The sequence below is a fragment of the Puma concolor genome, chromosome C1, assembly GCF_028749965.1.
Source record: "Puma concolor isolate L17-30 chromosome C1, mPumCon1.1.hap2, whole genome shotgun sequence".
Lineage (NCBI taxonomy): Eukaryota > Metazoa > Chordata > Mammalia > Carnivora > Felidae > Puma > Puma concolor.
Window position 1 is genome coordinate 15948752 of NC_141674.1, and position 25391 is coordinate 15974142.

At 40.9% G+C, this 25391-nt stretch overlaps 1 protein-coding gene across 10 annotated transcripts in view; it reads right to left on the minus strand.

The window, feature by feature from the left end:
* Window positions 1–25391, minus strand: part of USP48 (ubiquitin specific peptidase 48) — a 112652-nt gene that overhangs the window by 12465 nt on the left and 74796 nt on the right. For 7 of the 10 annotated variants that reach the window (XM_086715959.1, XM_086715958.1, XM_086715957.1 and 4 more), the window contains 11 exons: window positions 24591–24762; window positions 22857–22971; window positions 21792–21922; window positions 20558–20629; window positions 13946–14070; window positions 13660–13782; window positions 13320–13381; window positions 12579–12689; window positions 10643–10773; window positions 10197–10303; window positions 2889–2993 (listed from right to left, as the gene is read on the minus strand). In XM_086715959.1, the coding sequence (XP_086572085.1) occupies window positions 2889–2993; window positions 10197–10303; window positions 10643–10773; window positions 12579–12689; window positions 13320–13381; window positions 13660–13782; window positions 13946–14070; window positions 20558–20629; window positions 21792–21922; window positions 22857–22971; window positions 24591–24762 (1254 nt within the window). Of the gene's footprint in view, window positions 1–2888; window positions 2994–10196; window positions 10304–10642; window positions 10774–12578; window positions 12690–13319; window positions 13382–13659; window positions 13783–13945; window positions 14071–20557; window positions 20630–21791; window positions 21923–22856; window positions 22972–24590; window positions 24789–25391 lie in introns of all 10 variants that reach the window. The other 3 variants (XM_025930921.2, XM_025930915.2, XM_086715955.1) reach the window with 2 other exon arrangements.

Below are 25391 nucleotides of genomic sequence, written 5' to 3' on the forward strand. Positions count from 1 at the left end.
CACTAGAAAACATTTTTTTTTTTTTTAAGTTATGTGGCAAGTGGAGTTAAGGAAAAAGAGGAGCACCTGGCTGGATGTCTCAGTCGGCTAAGCATCTGACTCTTGATTTTGGCTCAGGTCATGATCTCAGGGTTGCGGAGGTCGAGCCCTGCGTCTGGGGCTCTGTGCTGACGGTGCGGAAGCTGCTTGGGTCTCTGTCTCTCTTTCCCTCTGCCCTCCCCTGCTCATGTGCACATGCTCTCTCTCAAAATAAGTAAAAACACTGAAAGATAATAACTTAAAAGTTGATGAAACATTTTCCTTAATCTCATCCGCAGAAAGGAAAGATGAAGGTGGACCTAAATTCTCCAAATTAGGAAGGATAAAAATATCTACAACGTATCCAATTTTACTTTAGAAATACAAAACACAACCAAATTACAAATCCCTCGGCATTAGGCAAGATATATTTTTTAATGGCTCTGATTTTAAATGGGTCCAAAAGCTTTTCCCAGAATTATTTTTTCAAAAAAAAAAAAAAAAAAAAAAAAAGAATCTAAATCCAACTATGTGACAAAAACCAGCCCACTGGTTTTAGATGGCTTTCAATTACCTAAGCGATATCTGACACTGGGTGCATTATTAACCTGAACTGTAGAAAAGGTCAAAGTCAAAGGGACTGGGTTGATCTAGCTTAGAGAGGGAAAAAAGAGGATTTGTTCCTCCCCATTAAGGACAAGTAGAGATGCATCATTTCCTATTACAGGGATTTAAAACCGTAATTACAGAAGCTATCTGTACTGAACTGTAATACATTACAAAGAAAACGTCTGAGGACCCTGAAGGTCTGAAAAAGCTTGCCATTCTTCTGGAACCATCTCCTCTTTTCAAAAGGAAGGCTACATTTTTTTGAGGGTCAAAAATATTTAAAACATTCTAGAGTATGACAATATCCAAACAAGGAGAGGGAAGACAGAAGAAAATTATAATGTATACATAAAAAAAAATTATAGCGTAAAAAGTGATGTTTCCCAGCATTCTCTGTCATATTTGTAAATACGAAATCCGCTGTCATCCACAACTAAGAAGAGTAATTCCACATCCACTCTTTAGAAAGTGCTGTGGTTATAACCACAATGAATAAAACTAGACATTCAGAAACGTTGGCTTCCCAAAATTGTAAATCACTTGAAAATGTAAAGAGATTTCGAAATTAACTCAGGCTGAAGAGCAAAGCTTGAAATAACAGAAACTAAAGACAATATGAACTTACATATCTATCTTTCAAACTAATTGACAAAGTTTATCTCTTTATTCAGAAAATGAGTCAGCGACAACAGATTTGGGAAAGAAGGAGATTCCCAACTGATTAGAAAACCACACTTCCAAGAGACAATCATTAAAACGATATAGTACTGCCAGCCAAGCAATGAAAGAAACTAGAGTCCTAAGTCTGGATCGAGATGTTCACTGCCCTCCACAAGCATGCAATTTTAATGTATCAACTAAAGTGAGCAAACAAACTAGTTTGTGGGTGTGGGATTTGCAAGATGAATTCTACAAGGCGATGGGGACATGAGAAGAGTTGATGACAAACACGGTTAGGAGTTAACCACAAAGATAGGTCTGCAAACTCCAATCAAGAGATAATCTCAAAAGCCATCCCAAGAAACAGAAGACCTACATCGACAAAGATACGAATAAGCACGGTATTTACAATGTCCCGTCAAAACAAAACAAAACAAATCGGCATTCCTGTAAAATGTATGGGTCTGGCTCCTTCTGAAGCAAGGGGCCCTCTGATGTGGACCGAATGAAACACAAACTGGCCTCACAGAATGGCTAACCGAGGTGAGCAGGGTGGGACCCAAGTTCCCGGTACCGTTCTCTGACAGGTATTGACAGCATTTCAGGAGCGGGAACAAGGAGGGGAAAATGTGGATCTCTCTCTGTGCTGGATGGAAAACATTCACTGCACAGAGACCAAAATTCCAGCCAACAGGGCTTTTCTGACTTTCTTATGGTGAAAATGAAGTATCAGTGTGTCCAGATAGTTCTACTCTGTTAACAGATGTAGCTGATGGAGAGTCTTAACACTTGTATTCCTTTAGGGAGAAGGTTAAACATAGTTTGGCTACTCTACTTTAGCAGCAAAAAATAAACAAATAAAAATGAATATCTCAGCTGATACAACTAATTGTAATTAAGGAGAAATTCCATGAATTTAAGGTATCTGTAGAATACCCGGGAACTCAGTAGTCTTGACTTTTTGGGAAGCTGAAACTTACCTACACCTTATATCAACCATATTCCCAAGTCATTCCCCGTTCTTAATACCCTTTTCTCCAATGTCACTATGAACATGCAGAATATAAGCAGGATAGAACATAACGGAATACACACAAAACAGGAAACTTTAAAAGAAAAACATCAAATTTGTCACAAGGAAATAAGAAAGACTAACGCTGATCTGGTCATTTTACTAACACCTTAATTAGAAACCCAGAAATCTTTTCTATAAATTCAATTACTAAGACCATGGTTGATTTTGTTTGTAATGAGGGAAATGGAGTTAATTTTTTCATACTTAAAGATTCGATGATTAAGCAACACACCAAGATATGTGTCTCGTTTTAGTCTTCTTTTCCAGCTAACGATTTGATCATTATATCTTAGCCTGTCTTACTTAATAGCAACAAATACATTAATTCTGGAATAATGCAGTTCATGGGATTTTGAGAGAAATCAGGGCCACTACTGTGTGCCACCAAAAGTGAGGAAAAGAGGGCAAAAAAGGAGGCCAAGAAACCAATGTCCCACACGGGGTACAGACATATGTCCAGGGGCAGGGAGAGGCTGCTTTCAGAAAAGCCGAAGGTAGGACAATGAAAAGCAGCTTCAACACGTACTTGATTAAAATCAGGATCTTTTTCTCCATCTGGTTTAGCTTCTTCCTTATCCTCCTCTGTTTCAGAACTACTCACATTCAGCTCCGGAACTGAATCCTTCATCACCTGAATGCAAACACAGAAAGAGAGAGAGAGAGAGAGAGAGAGAGAGAGAGAGAGAGAGAGACGGAGAGAAGAGAAGAGAAGAGAGGGAGGGAGGGAGGGAGGGAGAGGGAGAGGGAGAGAGGGGGGAGAGGGGGGGGAGAGAGAGAGAGAGAGAGAGAGACGGAGAGAAGAGAAGAGAAGAGAGGGAGGGAGGGAGAGGGAGAGAGGGGGGAGAGAGGGGGGGAGAGAGGGAGAGGGAGAGGGAGGGAGAGGAGAGAGAGAGAGAGAGAGAGAGAGAGAGAGAGAGAGAGAGAGAGAGAGATGGTCAGAACCTTGCAGGGCAAGCCTTGGATGGTGTGGGGGCTTTATCAACAGTGGGATAACAGACCAAGCAGAGGATCAAGACTCAAGTTTCTTGTGCTCTTTTAACATGTTAGTTTGTATCCTAGGACTTACTCTCTTCTGTATAATGTGCTCATCATAAATGTAAGTAAGCAGTATCTGCAAGAGTTACTACTATCGGGCTTTTACAATGATGGGATTTTGCAGAAGTTCAAAGAGGCTCTAAGCTTATCCTGGACCCTAGCACAGGGACTGTCAAACCACTGAGACAATATTCCTTACAATTGAGAGAGGCAAGGATGGAAGGGCAAGTGCTCCTCTGTATTGTGAAATACTGTTGTGAAACTCCAAACAAACAATAAAGCTTTAGATAAACTGGATACCATTTTTTTCTAATGTATTTATTTTGAAAGAGACAGAGAGCATGGGGGAGGAGCAGAGAGAAAAAAGTCCCAAACAGATTACGCCCTGACTGCCCCAAACCCTTTAAGAGGCTGAAACTCAGGAACCGTGAGATCTTGACGTGAACCTAAGTCAGATGCTTAACCTACTGAGCCACCCAGGCGCCCCAAATGGATACTACTGTAGATACAATTGTATACATGGACTAATAGGCACGAACACAGAGACATTTACCCTCGTTAACTTCATTTTCTCAGCAAAATTTGGAAATAAAGGCCTTAGTTCAATTTGTAAAGGAGAACCCAAGAACTAAAGAGTATAATTTGTAAATTTATCCTCCTAAAACAATGTGTTTGGTAGCTATCATCAAATAAAAAGTAGTTTCATCTTTAATTCCAGCAACCCTGCAATCAACTTAATGACATGCACAGAGATCTGGGTCAGGATCTACCTAAGAGCTATCCCTAATATAATAAAAATGTTCCAAATCCAATTCACAGCAAGTTTTCACACTCCTGTTCCCAAAACACACCTCAATCTGTCTACTTCATTCTCTTAGAGATAAATGCAAGGGGCTCTAAACGGACCCTCCTTATTCCTGTTCTGCCCTTGCGAATTCCAAAGACCATGGCCATGGCAACCTTTTTAAAGCATAAATCATATCACACTATGACCTTGCTTACAACTCTCCAGTAGCTTACATATATACCTGGAATGAAATCCCAAATCCCTGGTATGAACTATAAAATGTGATAGGATTTGCTCCCCCACTCCATACCACTATACATTAATAGAGGAAACCTCACTTTAGACCCATCCTGTCCACTATGGTAGTCACTGGCTGGCTGCATGTGGCTCTTTAAATATAAATGTATTAAAAATTCAGTTCCACAGCCGCCACAGTCACATGTGAATAGTGGCTACCATATCAAACATACGGCACCGACACAGAATGTTTCTATCGCTGCAGTAATCTCTACACATGACTCACTCTGCAGCTTAAGCACATTAGGCTTACCCTCTGCCTGAAGCTCCCTTCACAGGCTGGATCTCTGTGCTCCACCAAGATGGGTGTCCTGTCCATTTCCCATCTAACACCGCCAACTCCACCTCCTGCCACTTCCCCCTTTACCCTGCTCGATTTTCTTCAAAAACACTTGTTCCTGCATTATCATCTTATTTGTGGGTTCTAGATCTTTTTTTAAATTGAAATGATTGATATACAACACTATATTACTTTCATTACACTGCGAAATGTCCAGGAACGCTGGTTCCCTTTGCCATCATATGTTTGAGATTTGCTTTCTTGGCAAATTACAAGTCTCCAATATAACATTGATTACAGTTACACTATATACATTATACACTCTGGGTAGCCGTGACTTCATTATTTCATAACCAGAGGTTTGGATCTCTTGATTCCCTTCACCCACTGCATTCATTCTTCAACCATTTAAAAATTTTTAAAATTACTTTTATTTAATTTTTTTTAACATTCATTCATTTTTGAGAGAAGGAGAGAGACAGAGCGTGAGTGGGGTGGGGCAGAGAGAGAGAGGGAGGCACAGAATCCCAAGCAGGCTTCAGCCCACCCCCACCCCAAGCTGTCCACACAGAGCCTGACAGGGGGCTCGAACTCACAAACCATGATGCTTAACTGACTGAGCCACCCATGTGCTCCTTCACCCATTTTTTTTTTTTTTTAATTTACAGATTTATCATTTTGAGAGAAGAGAGCAAGAGCGCAAGGTGGGGGGGGGGGGGGAGGGGGAGAGAGAGGGAGGGGGAGACAGGGAGAGAGGGAGAGAATCCCAAGCAGGCTTCATGCTGTCAGCCCAGAGCCTGAAGCAGGGCTCAAACCCGGAGACCATGATCTGAGCCAAAGTCAAGAGGCAGACGCTTAACTGACTGAGCCACGCAGGAGACCCAAGGTAATTGTAGTTTTGTAATATAGATTGAAATCACAAAGAGGGCTGCCTCCAGCTTTTTTCTTTCTCAAGATTGCTTGGGCTATTGAAAATGTTCTGCGGTTCCATACAAATTTTAGGATTGCTTGGTTTTTACTTCTGGGAAAAATGCCATTTCAATTTTGATAGGGGTTCCGCTCAACCTGTAGATGGCTTTGAGTAATGTCGTTATTTTGACGATACTAATTCTTCCAATTCATTACCAAGGAATAGCCTTCATTTTGTGTCTTCTTCAACTTCATCAATCTTACAGTTTTCAGTGCACAGATCATTTCCCCAATTGGTTAAATTTATTTCTATTTTCCTCTTCATGGAAGCGTAAATGGGATGGTTTCTTTAATTTCTGATAGTTTGTTGCTAGATGTATAAAAATGCAACTGATTTTAAGTAAGCTCTACGCCCAACATGGGGGCTTGAACTCATAGCCCTGGAATCAACTGATTTTATTACATATTGATTCTGTACCTTGCAATATAATTAAATTTGTTTGTAAGTTCTAACAGTTATTTGGTGAAGCCTTTAGGGTTTTCCACATATAAAATCATGTCATGTGTCAAGAGTGATAGTTTACTTCTTCCTTTACAGTTTGGACATGTTTTTATTTCTCTTTCCTGTCTAACTGCTCTTGCCAGGATTTCAAATACTATGTTGCATAAAATCGGTGACAATTGACATCCTTGTTCCTGATCTAAAAGGAAAAGCTTTCACCTTTTTACTATTGATTATAATGTTGGCTGTGGGCTGGTCATACATGACCTCTATCAAGTTGAAGTATGATCCAACTCTATCCGCTTTATTGAGTTTTTCTTATAAATGGATAATACACTCTGTCAAGTGCTTTTCTGCATTCATTGAGATGATATTATTTTATCCTTCTTTTCATTAATGAGGTATTTCATGTTGACTGATTTGCAGATGAATCATCCTTGCTTCCCTAGAGTAAACCCCACTTGATCACAGGGTAGGTTCCTTTTAACATACTGTGAAATTTGGTTTGCTAATATTTTGTTGAGGGTTTCCACACCAATGTTCGTTCACAAGAGATACTTGCCTCTAATTATCTTTTTATGTGGTATCCTTGCTGGCCTTGAAAACTGAGAGCATTCTCTCATCTTCTACTTTTTGGAAGAATTTAAGAAGGACAGGTATTCAATCTTTGTTTGGTAGAATTCACTAATGAAGCTATCAGGTCCTGGACTTTTGTTTGTTGTTTCATGATTCAGTCTTGGAAAATTATGTTTCCAGAAATACATCTACTTCTTGAAAGTTCTCTAGTTTTCTTGTAATTGATTTCCAGTTTCATACCATTGTGATTGGAATAGATGCCTGATAATGATTTCCGTCTTCTTCAATTTATTGACTTATTTTGTGGCACAACATATGACCTATGCTGGAGAATGGTCTATGTCCATTTGAGGAGACAGTGCATTCTCCTGTTGTTGGATGGAGTGTTCTACATATATCTATCTATATCTATCTATCTATCCATATCTATCTATCTATCTATCTATAGATATATATCTATTAAGTTCATGTGGTCTTACAGGTCATTTAAACCCATGTTTCTTTATTGATTTTTTTTGTCTAGATGATCTATTCATTGATGTCCCACTGTCAATGCATTGCTGTCAACTTCTCCTTTAGCTCTGTTAACATCTGCCTGGGGCGCCTGGGTGGCGCAGTCGGTTAAGCGTCCGACTTCAGCCAGGTCACGATCTCGCGGTCCGTGAGTTCGAGCCCCGCGTCAGGCTCTGGGCTGATGGCTCAGAACCTGGAGCCTGTTTCCGATTCTGTGTCTCCCTCTCTCTCTGCCCCTCCCCCGTTCATGCTCTGTCTCTCTCTGTCCCAAAAATAAATAAACGTTGAAAAAAAAAAATTAAAAAAAAAATATCTGCCTTACATACTTAGGTACTATGTTGGGTACATATTTGCAAATGTTATATACGTTTATGTTCTTGTTGGATTGACTTATCCTTATGTAATGACCATCTTTGTCTTACTACACTCTTTGTTTTAAAATCTATTTTCTCTGATACAAATAGCCTTCTTTTGGTTTCCATTTGCACGAAAGAGCTTTTCCTACCCCTTCACGTTCAGTATCTGTGTATCCTTACATCTGAGATGAGTCTCTTATAGGCAACATATAAGTGGCTGATAGGCCTTGTTTTTTGTGTCCGTTCAGCTACTCTGTGTCTTTTCATTGGGGAATTTAGTCCATTTACATTTAAATTAACTATTAATAGGCATTTACTTATTGTCAATTTGTTGTTTTCTAGTTCCTCTCTTCTCCTCCTTACCTCTTCTGTCCACTGATGACTTTGTTTAGTGCTATGCTTTGATTCTTTTCTCATTATGTTTTGTGTATCTACAATAGGTTTTTGCTTTGTGGTTAACACAAGAGTCACACTTAAAATATACTGGTATACAGCAACTTAAATTTAATCATATTCTAAAACTGTTTTTTTTAACACCCCCAATGTTTTATGTTTTTAATACAATTTTCTACATCTTTTTATTTTTTGTATCCCTTAATTATTGCAGATATAGTTATAATTGCTACTACTTTTAACCTTCACACTAGCTCTATCAAGTGATTAATCCACTTCCTTTACTATATATTTACTACTGAGATTTTTACTTTCACATTTTCTTATAACTAATTAGTCTCCTTCCTTTCAGCTTAAAGAAGTCCCTCTAATTTCTCACAGGGCTGGTTTAGTGGTGATAAACTTTTAGTTTGTACTTACCAGGAAAACTGTTGATCTCTCCTTTAATTTTGAATGATATCCTTGCCAGGAATAGTGTTTTTGGTTGAAAGTGTTTTTCCTTCAGCCCTTTGCATAGGTCATGTTAGGAGTAACATGACAAGATCTGTTGGTAAGTCTTATGGAGATTCCCTTGTATGTAACAAGTTGTTTTTCTCTTGCTGCATTTAAGATTCTCTAACATTTGAGAAAATCTTCATTAATGTATCATAGCGTGGAACTTTTTGGGTTTATTTTACTTGGAATTTTCTGGGCTTCCTAGATTCAGGTGTATGTTTCCTGTCCACATTAGGGTAATTTTCAGCCGTTATTTCTTCAGAGAAGTTTTCTGCCCATTTCTCTCTCTCTCCCGTCTTCTGGGACCTCTACAATGCGTATGTTGTTCTGCTGCATGTTGTAACGTAGGCCCCTTAAGCTATCTTCATATTTAAAAAAAATTTTTAACTGCTCTGGGTGAATTCTGCAGTGTCTTCCAGATAACTGACCTTTCTTTTATTTGATGTAATCTCCTATGGAAATCTTCTAGTATATTTTTCAGATGAGTTATTGCATTCTTTGGCTCTGTGACTTGTTACTTTCTTGTATCTTCTACCTCTTGGTTGAATGAAATTCTGTGTTCAATTATTCTCCCAAATTCTGTGAGCATCTTTATGACCTTTACTTTGAACACTTTCTTAGGTAAATTCCTTATCTGTTTTGTTACAGGTTTTTTTGCTTCTTTGTTTGGGAGTTTCACCTTGTTCTTTCATTTGGAACCCATTCTTCTGTGTCCTCATTTTGCAGACTGTTTCTATGGGTTAAGTGGAACTATCTCTCCTGGTCTTGAAGGAGTGGCCGTGCATTAACACTGAAGCGTACTACTATTTAACTTTCTCTTACTTCTAGTTTGTCAAACTGACTGTTTCAGAACTGGGGGGCACAGAAAGGCAGTCCCCTCTGGCCATGAGAGCCCAGTGCCCAACAGGCATCCTCTGTGGATCCATTCCCCATAGCTTTATGGTTCTCAAAGGCTGAGGTACCTGTGGGTCAAAGCCCTTCTTTCCTCAGGGAGGAGTTCCATATGTGTGAGATTCGTCCCCCACAGTGGGTTGCTGTGCAAGGAGGTGGTGTTTTGGGGGAGACGGTATCTCTGCTACCCATCTTGATGTGTCCCCTTTATCTTTTGTGAAGCATCTGTTCACCTAGTTCTCAAGTTCCTTTCAAAGGGAATTATTCCACATGTAGCTGGATATTTGCTGTATCTGTAGGAGGGGGCTAAGTTTAGGATCTTCCTATGCTGCCATCTTGAACCTCCTCCCTTTCTGGGTTTGGTCCTGATCTTCTGCATGAGGTACAAATGTTCTTTGTTCACCCCCAGCACAGAGCCCAAGGTGGGACTTGAACTCACAAACCTGAGATCTAGAGTCAGATGCCTAACTGACTGAGCCACCCAGGCACCACAAGAGACACAAATATTCTTGAGGGCAGACACCTTGTCTGTCTTTTTCACCATGGTATTCCCTCCATGCCAAGACCATTCCTGGTACACAGCTGACATCCAATAATTATTTGTGGAACAAATTAATAACAAAATCCACATACAATCAAAGTAACTATTCATTTTCACTCCTTATCCGATTTCTATCCTTATGCCAAATAGCTCCAAGGAAAGAAAAATGTGATCCTAGGCAGGCCCCAGTGAAAATCCAACCGCAAGTCAAAAAGCAAGCTTGATCATTACTGGTCATGGCCACAAGAGGGACTGGTACCTTTTTATTATCCACAACTTTATGGACGTAGATGGTGGCTTGAGTGTATTCACGTAGGTCCCTCTGCTGTTGACATAATAAGCCCTCTCTGCATTCTGGACAGAGTTCTAAAGAAACAAAGTAAATCAGAAGTGGCTGAGGAATTAATGTCAAAGAAAAAAATATATAAAAACAAACATCAAAGCTACCAGGGAGCATTCATTAAATAACTATTACTCATATTTTCTATTAATGTATTCCATTGAATGCGTTCACTATCAACAAATAAATAAAGACACAAATAATGGAATGGGAATAGGATAATTCTCACCTGGGGCGTATTAGTTTGGACCAACACATGCTCTTTAATTTTAAGTAGGGAACACAGCAGTGACATCCCCTCCTTCCCTCTTAAAATGTCAACTTTTAACTACACGAAACATAAACAGATGAATATGAAAACTTACTTGGCTCAGAAATATACTGTGTTTCTGAAGGGTTTACATCTCCCACTTCAGTTCTTGTGATTTTAATTACATGATCCACGACAAAGAGCTTTTGAATCATTTGCCACTCGCCGGGCCATATGAGAGCTATACTGTGCAAAAGAACCCAACATGCCTTAAGACACATGGAAACGAAGAGAACTAACATAATCCATTAGTCTCCCAAAACCAAAACATCAAAAGCAATATTTAATACAAAGAAGTTAAAAAGGAAAAGATACATCTTCCTCAACAATGAACACTAGATTTCCTCATACAAAACAATGGTGTTACGGCAATGAGAGTAAAGGGACTATAGTTACAGGAAGCAATACGGCAACATTTCAAAACCTGAAACTGAATACACAAGTTAGTTACAGAGGGATATCATATAATGCCCATTTATATAAAACATTTTTAAATATGCAAAATATTAGTGTGTGTGTGTGTGTGTGTGTGTGTGTGTGTGTGTGTGTGTGTGTGTGTTAAGTAGTATTTCTGAGGATGATAACCCTCAGCATCAGGCCTATGGTTACCGCAAGGGAGGAAGAGAGAGAGAAAAGGGGGAATGGAAGAAACGATAAGTACCGAAGGACCTTAGATTTTATTTGAACTGTTTTTCTTTTTTTTTTTTTTAAGTCAATTTTATTTATTTGTTTTCAATTTAAAAGAGAGAGAAGGGGCAAGTGGGGCAAAAGAGCAGAGGGAGACAGAGAGATTCTGAAGCAGGTTCCATGATCAGCACAGAGTTCAAAACAAGGCTCGATCCCACGACCCTGGTAACATGCATGACCTGAGCTGAAATCAAGAGTCAAACGCTCAACTGACAGAGCCACACAGGCACTCCTGAATTGTTTAACTTTTAAGCTAATACACACATTTCTTTTATTATTACAGACATTTTCCAGATGTCCAACATTTATAGCACCCACCCCACAAAGAGGAAGGAAGGAAAAAGAGAGCTGGAGAACCTAGAAGAAGAAACAGATTAACTCTAAGCTTCCATAAATGATGGTAAAGTATTGACACAAATAACGAACTCCCCGCCTCTAGCTTAGTGCCAAAGAAATTGTTATTTGTGTGTTCTAATTTTCACAGTTTATAAGGAATATCAGAGGCATTCTATCTTTTCTTACACAGTTAAAAATTATTTGAAAAGATCAAATGGCAACATCAGGAGTGAGTTTCATATTAAGAGCCCTTATGGAAGCACTTGGCAGGTGGCGCAAAAGTTTCCATTTTAAGACCCCAGAATTCCTGACGACCAGTTCAGTGGCTCCGCTCCGGTGCCATGCTGCCTTCCTCCTCCTCGTCTGTTTCCTGAAGCCTGGGGGCTGCAGGAAAAACAACTACAATCAAGATCCCTGGTGATTCTGGGATGCTGGAAGACATCTGCTAGAGAGGCTGTATTGGTACCCGAAGCTTCTGGAAGAAGGTGGCAGGGCTTCAGGAAGGACAAAGCACAGAAAAAGAACAAGGGAGAGACAGTCTTGCTTTCTTAAAAAAAAAAAAAAAAAAAAAAAAAAAAGGTTAAGTGCTCACTCTGGTGGAGTTTATGAAACAACACTCCCCACAATTCAGCAAAGGCCCAGATTCTTCAAATAGACTGCTTACGTCAGAGGAAAAATAACCTAAATATACTTTATTAGTCATTAGAAAAATCACATGGAGGTGCCTTGGTGGCTCAGTCGGTTAAGCATCCAACTTTGACTCAGGTCATGATCTCGCGGTTTGTGAGTTCGAGCCCTGCGTCAGGCTGTGCTGACTGCTCAGAGCCTGGAGACTGTTTCAGATTCTGTCTCCCTCTCTCTGCCCCTCCCCCACTCACACTGTCTCTCTCTCTCTCTCAAAAAGAAATAAACATTAAAAAAAAGAAAAGAAAAGAAAAATAAAAATCACATGAAGAGAAGAAACTCACAGTTTAGAATCTTCTTTGGTCATGGAAGCAAATGTAAACATGAGTCCCCCATGGGGGCACAGAAGAGCACTGTTTCCAACCGACGACACGGGACTACATCTTGTGGGTTTTCTATTCAAAGGAGACAAGGAGGAACAACATACTTCACGATGGCAATGACTTCAGATTTTTAAAGTAATTATTTTAAAATTAGACACACATTTAAAAGGATACTAGTTAAATAAATGTTTTCTTAAGATTATTTAACATAAAGAAAGCTTTTAATATGTGTAAAAAAAAAAAAAAAAAAGTAACCATCAATGGTACCATGATCAGAATACATACTTCTTAATTTTTATTTTCTTTTTTAAGTAGGCTCTATGCCCAACATGGGGCTTCAACTCATGGCCCTGAGATCAAGAGTCACATACTCTACCGTAGGAGCAAGCCGGGTACCCCTAGAATCCATAATTCTTCTTTTTTTTTCAATGTCATTGGAATTTTGACATCTATTTTTAAGAGACAGAGCACAAGGGGGTGGGGGGTGGTGGGCAGAAAGAGAGGGAGACACAATCTGAAGCAGGCTTAACTGTCAGCACAGAGCCTGACGCGGGGCTTGAACCCACGAACTGTGAGATCATGACCTGAGCCGAAGTCGGATCCTTAACCGACTTGAGCCACCCAGGCACCCCTAGAATCCATTTTTCTTAAAAATACTAAAGTGAACAACAACAAAAGGAAATAGAAAATGTTGGGTTCTACCTGACAAATTTCCGCCATTCTTCTACAAAGAACTGTGACACAATGTACAGGACATCTGTATCCTGGAACAGAGAAGCACACACAAATGCCTGTTAACTCAGTGCGCACTTAACCGAAACCCTTTAGGGATAATGTTTTTCCGTGTGCTGTGGTTCTCCTTCTTCAAGTTTTATAACTAAAATGTAAATACAGCCCTCTGCCAAGGAACCGTAAGCTAGAATAAACCCACTGATTAGACTACCAAAAAATGAGAATCTGGGTTGTTCTGAAACAGTTCACTGGGAATTTGTCAAGAGCCTTGAAAAGGTAAGAATTCCATCCTTTGTGGGGATCATTATACCTCTGGCCAGTTACTGAGACATGGTCTGTTCTTGTCCTGGAACAAATTCGGAAGAGAAGTCTTTTGCTCGTTTGCAATCATCTTATGTAAGGCTTCATTTTCTTCCCCTTCTCTTTCTAAAATCTGAAAAAAGAGAACGAAGCAAGAGGTAATCAACCACCTCCTGCTGACGGCACAGGGCTTGCCTCCTCCCTACACCCCCATCAGAAGTACAATGTCAGCTCTGAAAAGTCAATCCAGGGAGGCGGCATGCGATCCCCACAGATGCCAGCACAACATTCAGTACCTTGCACTGTGAGCAGCATTCTCTGTAACTTGGAAACTCAGGAGCCTTTGGAAAGTACTGTTGCAGTTTGTTCCAAGCGTCTTTAGAAACAAGTCGTCTTTCGTTTTCAGATATGCATAACTCCCCTGAGTTAAAAAAACGAAAAATTATATTTGGGGGAAAACAGCTTTAAAAAGTCAATATACATACCCTTCAAAAAATCTATCTTCTATTGCTTAAACTTTAGGAAAATTTGTATGTATTCTTTTCCTTATTTTCTGTAATTTGCACCCTCTTTCCCTCGTTTCAAAAATCTGTAGATTTCATCTTCAAGGTCATTTAATTCTAAAGGTGGTAGCCTTTCCGGTATATGCTTCATCTAGGTCTGTGGTTGAAAAATTAGGTGATAAAATCACATAGATGAGACCAGGGCCGGGCAAGAAAGCACTAATAGGGCCTGCAGGGACCCTGGTGCCCCTGTGACAAGGCAGGGTGTTCAAGAGAAATGCATCTCCACCCACAGTTAAATGCCACGCTTGCCTACAGGTTTTTTTCTTTGCTTTTATTTTTAATGTTTATTGACAGAGAGTGAGAGGGAGGGGAAGGGAGACAGGGAGAGTGAATCCCAAACAGGCTTCCCGCTGTCAGTGCAGAGCCCGGCGTGGGGCTTGAACCCACAAACCTCGAGATCATGACCTGAGCTGAAATCAACAGGAATTTAACAGACTGAGCCGCTCGGATGCCCCTGTGGTTCCAATTTCTATTGTTTGGCTGCTCCCGGTTGATAAATTAGTAAACTGCATTTTAGTCATTACCCCAAAAAACTACCGTTAAGTTCTGAAAGCCATACATTTGCTTCTACCCCCATAACTAAGAGTAATAAAGCCAGTGACCTTTCTAAATACTGTGTTGTCATTTTGGCTTTACATATTCTATGTAATAAATAAATGGAGAATCAGAGAAATTGGTATACAGACTCACTGTAGGTTGTTTACAAGGAAGCTGGGATATGACCCCAGGTCTGTCTCATCCAAACCCCACAATTTCTAACACCTCAAAATGCATCTTCTTACCTTACACCTCTTATTGAGCTTTGAATACTCAAAAAAAGGTTATTTTGCATTAAAAAAACATGACCAGAGGGGCGCCTGGGTGGCGCAGTCGGTTAAGCCTCCGACTTCAACCAGGTCACGATCTCACGGTCCGTGAGTTCGAGCCCCGCGTCGGGCTCTGGGCTGATGGCTCAGAGCCTGGAGCCTGTTTCCGATTCTGTGTCTCCCTCTCTCTCTGCCCCTCGCCCGTTCATGCTCTGTCTCTCTCTGTCCCAAAAATAAATAAACGTTGAAAAAAAAAAAAAAATTTAAAAAAAAAAATAAAAAAACATGACCAGAGAAAATAGGTCACACTGCAAAAATTAATTTTCTGAGCAGGCTATTAAATTTCCTGAGGCTATGAAGATCCACTCCAACACGTCTATCCCCAGACACAACCAGGGAATTTTTTTTTTTTTAAGTTAACTGGTTTATCAGATGTTAATTTGGTGCATCTTTTTCGGTGAAATACGATGCAGCCATCGAAAAGATTACAGTAGGTTTTCACAACTGATTTAGAAAAAAAACTCCAAGGCAGTTATAATTTTAAAGGGGTTTCTTTCCTTTTTCCCAAAAAAGTACTAAAGAGGACGTACATGCTATGTATATACGTACATGGTATAGCACGGTGTGGTTCAGAAAAGCAGTGTGAATAAAGTAAATAATACAAACACACACACATTAATAGCATGTCATGTTAACCATGGATGTGTTGCCCTTGTTTTAATAAGAGGTTATTATTTTTTTTAAATATATTTTGAATTTTTTTTTTTTTACATTTATTTATTTTTGAAAGACAGAGCACAAGTGGGGGAGGGGCAGAGAGAGAGGGAGACACGGAATCCTAAGCAGGCTCCAGGCTCTGAGCTGTCAGCATGGAGCCCGATGCGGGACTTGAACTTACAAATCGTGACATCATGACCTGACCTGAAGTCAGACGCTTAACCGACTGAGCCACTCAGGCGCCCCAATAAGAGGTTATTTTTACGTAATGACTTACTTTAATGTGGGATGGGTATAAAGAACAACCTAAATTTATTTTGAAGTCAGAAGAGTATATGAATCATTCGTTTTGCTGCAGTTTAACTGTCCCCTGTGCTCCTTGTGATGTGTCTATACTTAGGTACAAATCTTTTTTTTTTTTTTTTTTAAATTTTTTTTTTCAACGTTTATTTATTTTTGGGACAGAGAGAGACGGAGCATGAACGGGGGAGGGGCAGAGAGAGAGGGAGACACAGAATCGGAAACAGGCTCCAGGCTCCGAGCCATCAGCCCAGAGCCCGACGCGGGGCTCGAACTCACGGACCGCGAGATCGTGACCTGGCTGAAGTCGGACGCTTAACCGACTGCGCCACCCAGGCGCCCCTGGTACAAATCATTTTAATAACTGCTACGATGATTTAATGTATCTGAATATGAGTTATTATGAGGTCATAAACAACTTTTTTTAGACTTGTATTCTGCAATAAGTTTCCTAAAACGTGAAAGGAAAAAGCCTATCAACTAAGTTCACTCTTGACCAACATCTCCCAATACAGATCAAACCAGTCATGAGATTAAATTCACCAAACACACTTGCTTGGATGGCCTAATTCCCAAAGATTCTTCTGACAAACACAGAAATCTAGTAGTAAACAATGAGTTCACACATTGTGCATAAATACCCTCACCCACAAAATCTAGGTTAAACTATAGTAACTTGGGGCATAGAACACCTGAAAAACACATAAAAATAAAACGAAATGCTGTCCAAATATTAACCAATCTGTATAACAAAAAAGGTTTAAGTTATGGGAAGGTTATCCACTTAAATGAATATACAATGAACTGGGTAAGAACACTTAATACATAGAAAGTATCTGCAATAAATACTGAACTCTATGGTAGTAATCGATCTCCTAATGGAGTATAATCTGGTGATTAATTCACATAAATCTCTGATGTATTAAATATACACGGGGCTTTAGAAATACATCAGGATTTTACTATACAAATATGCAAATTCAAAATAAGGACTTCCAGATAAAAATGACATTTATAACTGTACTTTCAGTGCCTCCTCAAATATCATTACACCAGAGGAAAGGGATTTTTTAAAAAATTTGTAAAATCATGGTGACAAAGAGAACACAGAGGGAGCAATGCCAACAAAAATGTCTGAAGCTTAAGAGCAAATGGATGAGACAGAAGAAAAATTAATTTAAATGTGGTGAAGGTCAGGAAGTAACCAGATTTACTACACAGAACAGCCCCCATTGACCCAGGAATCAGAAGCACACAGAAGTAGGGATGAGATTGCAAAACAGGAGAATAGACCAAAAGTCTCTATTTAGGAGGCAGTTAAAATTCTCAGGCCCTTCCTCAATGCCCTACAGATAAAAGCCACTCTACCCACAAAAGACCACAGGCTTCCCCCTGCACTGGAGGACAGAAAGTGCCGACATGAATGCGGTCATGAGCTGAGAGGGGGACCAGTAAATGTTTCACACAGAAGGCAAAGGCTCCCAAGCACTCTTCTCTCTCACAACCCCAGAGCAGCAACAGCGCAGTCAGCATTGTCCAGGCATGAAAATGGAAAATGCTGATGGAGAAATCCGAGCACCCAAGAACAGACACCAATAAGGAGAACTCCCGAGCACAACAGCCCAGCCACAGCACCCTAACAGCAAAGCTCGTCATCGTTAGCTGCTGCCACACACCCGGCATCCAGAGAGCATCTTGCACAGTATATGAGGTAGGGCCTGCGCCAAGACAGGCCCGGGTGAGATGTCACAACACTGGGGACAAAAATCTGACAAGCTACCAGAAATGGAAGGGAAAAAAATACCTATAAAGAATGGCTCTGGACAAATGGTACATTGAAAGAGCAACTCTTCCTGCGCTTGGCAAAACTACCCTTCTAGTGTGGTGAACTCGAGGTGATTCTCACCTCTGTGTGCCTCAGTTTACTTATTCATCAGTAAGACAGATAAGACAGTAATACCTCTCAGCGTTGTTGTAGAGATTAAAGGAGCTAATACCTATACGCTTAGAAAACGACTGGGCACATGGTAAACATTCAATAAATGTCCACTATCATCTTACTATTATTAGTGCGATTACCACCACCACCACCACCACCACCACCACCACAGCTCAGGAAGGAGTTTTCATATAAATCTAATGAGTGAAGTGGGTTTCTAAGGTACAATATGCTGCACCTGTAAACCCTGGCATCCACGGGCAGACAGTACACTGACAAGTGAGGTCCACAAAATCCAGTCGTTGAGAACCATACTTTTGAAATATGAGGTAAAATAGGGGTGCCAGGCTGCCTCAACCAGTGGAGCATTCACTCTTGATCTCAGAGCACCTGGGTGGCTCAGGTGGTTAAGTGTCCGACTCTTGGTTTCAGCTTAGGTCATGATCTCACAGTTCGTGGGTTCGGGCCCTGCATCGAACTCTGCACTGGTGGAGCCTGCTTGGGATTCCCTCCTTTGCTCTCTGCCTGTCCCCAGCTCATGCTCTCTCTCTCTCTCTCTCAAAATAAATAAGCGTTAAAGTAAAAACAAAACAAAACAAAAAAAACTAGATAATGTACAGCAACAAAATGCCACGAAGCTGAGATCAAGCCAAAGATCTTAACAAAACAAAACCCCAGCTCTTGTGCTCAATTTCTGCTGAAGAGTGCAGCCCAAGTTCTGAAATCACACTCAGGTCTGCCATGCTTTCTGTCAAAACTGTAATACTGAAATGACAAGATGAGACAAGAAGTGGGAAGGCAGAGCAAAAGTCAGCGAGCTAAGGATTAAGATGACATCCGACTTGCGACGCGTTTTCCAGCAGTTGGGCAGCACCTCGCAGGAAAGTAGCAATGAGCCACAGAATCCTCAACTCTCGAAAGGGAGACAATTACCCCACTGTCCACACCCATGCTATGATGGTTTAAAAAAAACCATCTTGGCTATTCACTTCACCTTTATCTGCTTGTTCTGTCAAGCACTCCAGAGGGCATGTCTAACCCGCATGTGTGTTCCTAGTGTAAGGAAGGGCAAAATGGGAGAAAGGGTGATGTGACAGGAAAGACAGATGGGCTTAGGACCCATAACCCACAAACACCCGAATCCACATCCCACGATGACACCCCCTCCACGTGGTATGGCCAGCAAACGAGTGAGTTCAGCCACTCAGCTAGCAAGCTAAAGCACAGCGTGATAATGGTCAGCAACATCACCACGCCAAGCATCACTCACCTGACAATTACTGTCACTAGTGTCTTCAAGGAGTCTTGATACAAAAGCACTAAGGTGCATGAGGGTAAGTATGAGATTATCGTGCGCTGATTCGGAATGAACTAATGAAGTAAGAATTGGATACGGTTAGGGGGCTCCCGGGTGGCTTAGGTGGTTAAGTGGCTGACTTTGGCTCAGGTCGCGATCTCACAGTTCATGAGTTCGAGCCCCGCATCAAGATCTGGGCTCACAGCTCAGAGCCTGGAGCCTGCCTCAGATTCTGTGTCTCCTTCTTTCTGTCTTTGCCCCTCCCCAGCTCATGCTCGGTCTCTCTCTGTCCCTCAATAACTGAATAACAATGTTTAAAAAGGAAAAAAAAAAAAAGAATTGGATACAGTTAGAAATGAGAGAGGAGGAAGGAGACTTATGCAGCAAGTGCCTTTGAGAAGTTGATGCCTCTTTGATGTGCAGACAGCTAACAGAATGGGAAACTGTGTGCCATATACAAGGAGTCTCTTGCAAAAAGTTACTTATTAGAAGTGAGCACTAAGACCAAGTAAGAGATAATCAAATACACAGGATCGATTAAAAAAAAATTGGAAATTATCATTAAGAGAACATAGCACACAGTAGCTAGTCAATGGATATCTCAGAAATGAAACCAGAAGGAGCCCTAATAATAAGAAATATATGAATTTTGTTCTGAGAGTATTCAAGTCAAACAAAGACTCTCAGTCATGGGACATAACGGACATTCCTGCCTTCAAACTCAGTCTTTCAATTGACACACGACAAAGTTTCTTTTCTAAATATGGTAAAATCCTATTTTGTATTTTTTTAAAAAAATTGTTTGCAAGGAAAGAACATATGAGAGGCCCTGGCACGAAAGCAGGCAGTAAGAAGTTAACTGGGGAAAAGGACGGGAGAACAGAAATATGAAAAGTCAAGCAGATTAGAAAGCCGGTTTACTGCACCATGACAGCCACGTCAGGGCCTACTTCTCTCAGAAACCCGGGGAGAATACTTAACAAAACATCTGTGATACACTAACGTCAGACTAACAACACAAGATGTATGCTTCTGGGGCGCCTGGACGGCTCAGCCGGTTGAGCATCCGACTTTGGCTCAGGTCATGATCTCGTGGTTCGAGAGTTCGAGCCCCATGCCGGGCTCTGTGCTGACAGCTCGGAGCCTGGAGCCTGCTTTCGGATTCTGTGTCTCCCTCTCTCTCTGCCCCTCCACTGCCCGCACGCTGTCTCTCTCTCTGTCTCTCCCTCTCTCAAAAATAAAATAAAACATTAAAAAAAAAAAGATGTATGCTTCTAGCTTACCATGTGGGCACAGAATGTCTTCATTAAAATTTAATTCCTCCTCCTCTTCTTTCCTTTCTTCTTTTGATTCCTCTAATCAAAAGAAACACAGATAATAATCATTCTAGCTGTTATATTTGAAGGTCAAAGCAGCAGTACCGCTGAGCACAATTCCGAACAAAGAAAACTTGAAACATTCCAAAAATTAGACCCAAGTGATTCGTACGTGGTTATGCTAAGAAGCGCTATGTTTCTTTCCCTTAAAAGGAAAGAAAAATATCTGAATGGCAGTTTTACTTTTTGAAGATTTAGATTATGCAAGAAAATGTTCTTTTTTTTTTTTTTCAAATTGAAAAATACTTTACATCTCCTTCCATTAATTCTAGTCAAGCTATTCAGAATACAGGATCTTAAACCAAGTTAATCATCCACATGTCACGTTATTTTCACCTACCTCTTCTTTTAGGGGTTGAACGGAAAACTTCAGAAGAGGCTAATGAGAAATAAGGACTTAACCAATAATATCAAAAACGTATAATAAGAACTGTGCATTTCCTGTTAACATTTCTCTTCCAACATCTGCTTTTCCTATGTCTGCATTGTGTCACCATGAATTTGTAGTTGTGTATTACAGGAACACAATCCTTAAGCATAAGGAGATTAGAATAACTACGTAGGGGTTTTAGTTTATGTTAAGTACACATTTTTAATACGCTTAAGATAATATGCAAAGAATATTTATTAATCATTAAAAAGCTCAAGTGGAAGGGCACCTGGTTGGTTCAGTCGGTCGGACATCTTGGTTTCAGCTCAGGTCATGATCCCAGGGTCCCGCAGTCAAGCATGGAGCCTGCTTCGGATTCTGTCTCCCTCTCTGCCCCCCTCCCTCACTTGAGCATGTGTGTGCGATTTCTCTCTCAAATCAGTAAAAAATGAAAAAGAAAGGACACTGACCAGGTAACTGTCTCCTCATTCCGTCACAAACACAATGAACTTCTCAAATAAACGGCCATGGTTAATCTCAGTGATAATTTTGAAAGGCACAGTCTTGACACTGCTCTATCATTTTTCATCTATGAGACTAGTAAAAACTGATGTGAATGGTGTACTGTTTATGTTGACAAAAGCACTGGAAAACAAGCCCCCAACATACTTTCTGGAGGAAATTGACCAATACGAGTCAGTACACGGCAATTCCGTATGGGTATGTCGCGGTATAGTTTATGACCACTGACACACTAGTTTTCAACATTACCTTTATTTAAGGTGTTGCCGTTCATCTTCCCGTTGCTTTGGTCGACGTCCCCATCTTGTTCATCTAATTGCTCGAGAGCCAGCTGGCGCCAGCTACGCAAGGAAGATTTCCCTACCCAAAACCCGTCATTGCTGTGGAACAGAGACCACGTGACGTCACACAAGTAGTATTTCCTGAGGCCCCCACCCCCTCTTTACTTGTAAAGGCCACAACTAGAACGAATTACTAACATTCAAACTCTGTTGTCCATACCATTTTTATCCCCCTCCTGCATCCTGGCCATTTTTCCTCATCACTACTGAATAGCACAGATCTCATATTCATTCTGGTTCCATCCCAAATCTCGTCCGGCTTCCTCGGTTACGTTCACGCCCGACACGACTCAGCTGGCTACTCTTTCACGTGACTACCAGGCACAACCACATATAGCTGTGCCTTCAAGGACATCTGTAGGTACTCTCACACACATCCACGTCTATATGCAAACACCCATCTGAGGACTCACTAGGCTGTTTACAGAATGATCAAAAACAGTGAATAATATTTATTTGGAAAACACGCACCTTCAATTAAACCCAGACACATAACAGGTACCATACGAAATGCCACCTGCTTTTGTTGGTTCCTGGGTGCAAGATACTCTGTGGAGTGATGCTCAACATACTGCAAGTACCCTGGGTATTTTCGACAAGGGCCCTCCACGGGGGACCGTTTGTTAATATACGTCGTGCTCTCTAAAGGGGGCGCCCCCACGCCTGCCAGGAGTACTGACAATTCCACTCCCGAACGCACTAACATGCTGCTTGGTTTGGTCGGACTGCAGACCCACACCTCTGCTTCTACTTTTCTAACAGAGGGAGTGCAGTCACAAAGGCTGTGTCACTTGGCTTTCCTTATCTTTGCCGCAGTGGCAACCATTGCGACATTTAATCTAGCTGCCAACCACCGCATCACCCTTTCCTCAAAACATCCTAACTCCTATGGTCTGGAACTAATAAGCTGCTGCGTGATTTCCTCTTACAACTGTTGCAGCTCGTCATAAACAGCATGCGCTGTGTAACATACCCCTTTACTGTTGCTTTTAGCAGATTATTGACAGTTTTATAGTCTTCATTTAGTTGATTCTTCAGACGTAACACACGACAACGTTCTACCACACACTCCTTACACAGGGCTTTCACTAGAGGGAATGAAAGGAAACGGTTCATTCACATACTGATTTGCTGATAGGGAAGTGTCAGTACTACACAGAACACAGAATTCTCAACCAAAGTTGCATGTTTTGATAGCAGAGCAGATCAGCATATATCCTACGTTACTTAGGCGATACAGATTTCAAAACACCAATATTGTTCTGTACATAAAGAACAATGCGAGGCGAGATGTCACCATTCGCTACAACTACCTACGCTATCTACTATTTTACGAGATTTAGATGCCTATTTTACAAGACTGTAGTTAAATAATGGAGGCTCTCAGGTGGGGGGGAGGGCACAGAGGAGTGTCAACATATCTGACAACTATAAATGTAATGTTAAATGAGAGCTTCGTGGGGGTATGAAATATTGGAACACTTCAAAGCACAGAAAGCACAGAACACTACAGGGATAAACACCACCAAGGCCCCAAACTCACAGCTGTAGGAATCATGAAACGTGATTTTGGTTTTTTTACTTTATTTATTTACGTTGAGGAGAGTGGAGAGGGGCAGAGAGAGGAGGAGAGAGAATCCCAAGCAAGCTCTGCACTGTCAGTGCAGAGCCCGATGTGGGGCTCAACTGAGCCACCCAGGCAGCCCTGAAATGTGATTCTTGGAATGATATAATCACTGCTTAGTTCACTGATCGTGAATCAAAAACAAACTGGGCAAGCAAAACTCCAGATGTGTACAAGAGAAGGTCTGAATCTTGCAGTTAAATGCCAGTTTTTATGCAGTAAGTTGTACGACCACACTCCCCCTTTCTACTAAATTAAGTGCTGTTTTCGGAAAAGGGGAGCGTGGTCACACAATTTTATTAGATTCACCGACAGACTGGAGGGAGGCCTTGTGTGGCTAGTAGCTCATTAAAAGGAAAGTGTTTTGAGGAGAGACAACCGGAAGCAAACAGACTACGGACACTACGTGGTTATAAATACCTCTGTATTCAAGGTGGCATCAAGTAGCTTCCATTCATAAGCTAAGTGAACAATCTACGGAAGTCAAATCAGATGTGCAATCTACCAGACCAAGGTTCAAGTACTCTGAAGACTACTGTACAAACTAATAAAAGACTACGTGGTTTCCTCAAAAGAGGAAAATTTTGTCTTTGAGAGGGCAAAATCCACCGTTAAAACTCAAAGAAAAGTGTCAGTTTCTTTTCTAACATTACAAATATATGAGGTCTAGGAGCACCTGGGTGGCTCCACTGGGTAAGCGTCCAACTCTTGATCTCGGTTCAAGTCATGATCTCACGGTTCGTGAGTTGGAGCCCTCTGTCGGAAATCTATGCTGCCAGTGCGGAGCCTGCTTGGGATTCATTCATTCATTCATTCATTCATTCATTCATTCATTCTCTCTCTCTCCGCCCTTCCCCCGTTTGTGTGCTCTGTCTCTCTCAAACATAAATAAATAAACCTTAAAAATAAAATAAAAATAGCTTATAAGGTCTAATGCTGCATAACTTCTCTCATTAGCGAACCCTTTCTGCAAAGCGTAAGGAGCATTTGCTCTGGCTGTCACAGTTTGGGTGAGATGATCAGAGACCACAAGCTGAGGACTTAAGGCATTACTTTTTCAGCAGAGAAAACACCTCGAATTACCAGTTAGTCTTGGTCCTCCTCCATATCTACTATAGAAAATGTCAGCCGCATATTCAGATATTCTCTTCATAATTGATATCTTATCAGGATGAAGCTTGTCATGGGAACACAGGCAAGCGTGATTATCGATAGGCTTGGTGGGTGTCGACTCATCCAACCATTTCTGTAGCCACTCGAGAGAGACAAATTCATAGGGCTCTGAGGAAAAAAGCAAAAGAAAGCATCTATGTATTTTCACAGCTTTTTGACTAAGTGATACAAATTTTCCTCAAAAGACAATACAAACTCTGTCCAAAGTTAGCAGAATCAGAAGAATCACTATTCAGGGAAAATGCTGAGGAGTATGACATAAAACTCCATTTAACTAACCCTCTTCTAGGTCAAGGAGCTGTGCACGATAGGAGACTGCACAGTTCCCTATGAGAGCGGCTGGTATTATTAACCACATTCTACAAAAGAGGCATCCACAGAGAGAAGTGTCTTGCTTGATAGCACAGCAGAGTTCTGATCAGGACACCCATGACTGTCGACTAGAAGCCATGCTCCACACATTGGCACGCAAATCATATAACCTCATTCCCTACTAGGTTCATTTCATAAATGATTTTCATAAACACTTCTCACCAATATGTGAAATACATCTGGAAATGAGAATGAAGAGACTGAGTTCCAAGTTATAAATTAACCTCAGAAAAAATTTTACAAATTAACCTCATCAGCCATAACCACACTTTTATAAGCCAGTTTTAACCACTGAACTTTTTTTCTTCATCCGAGAGGATACTGGTGTCACTTAAAACG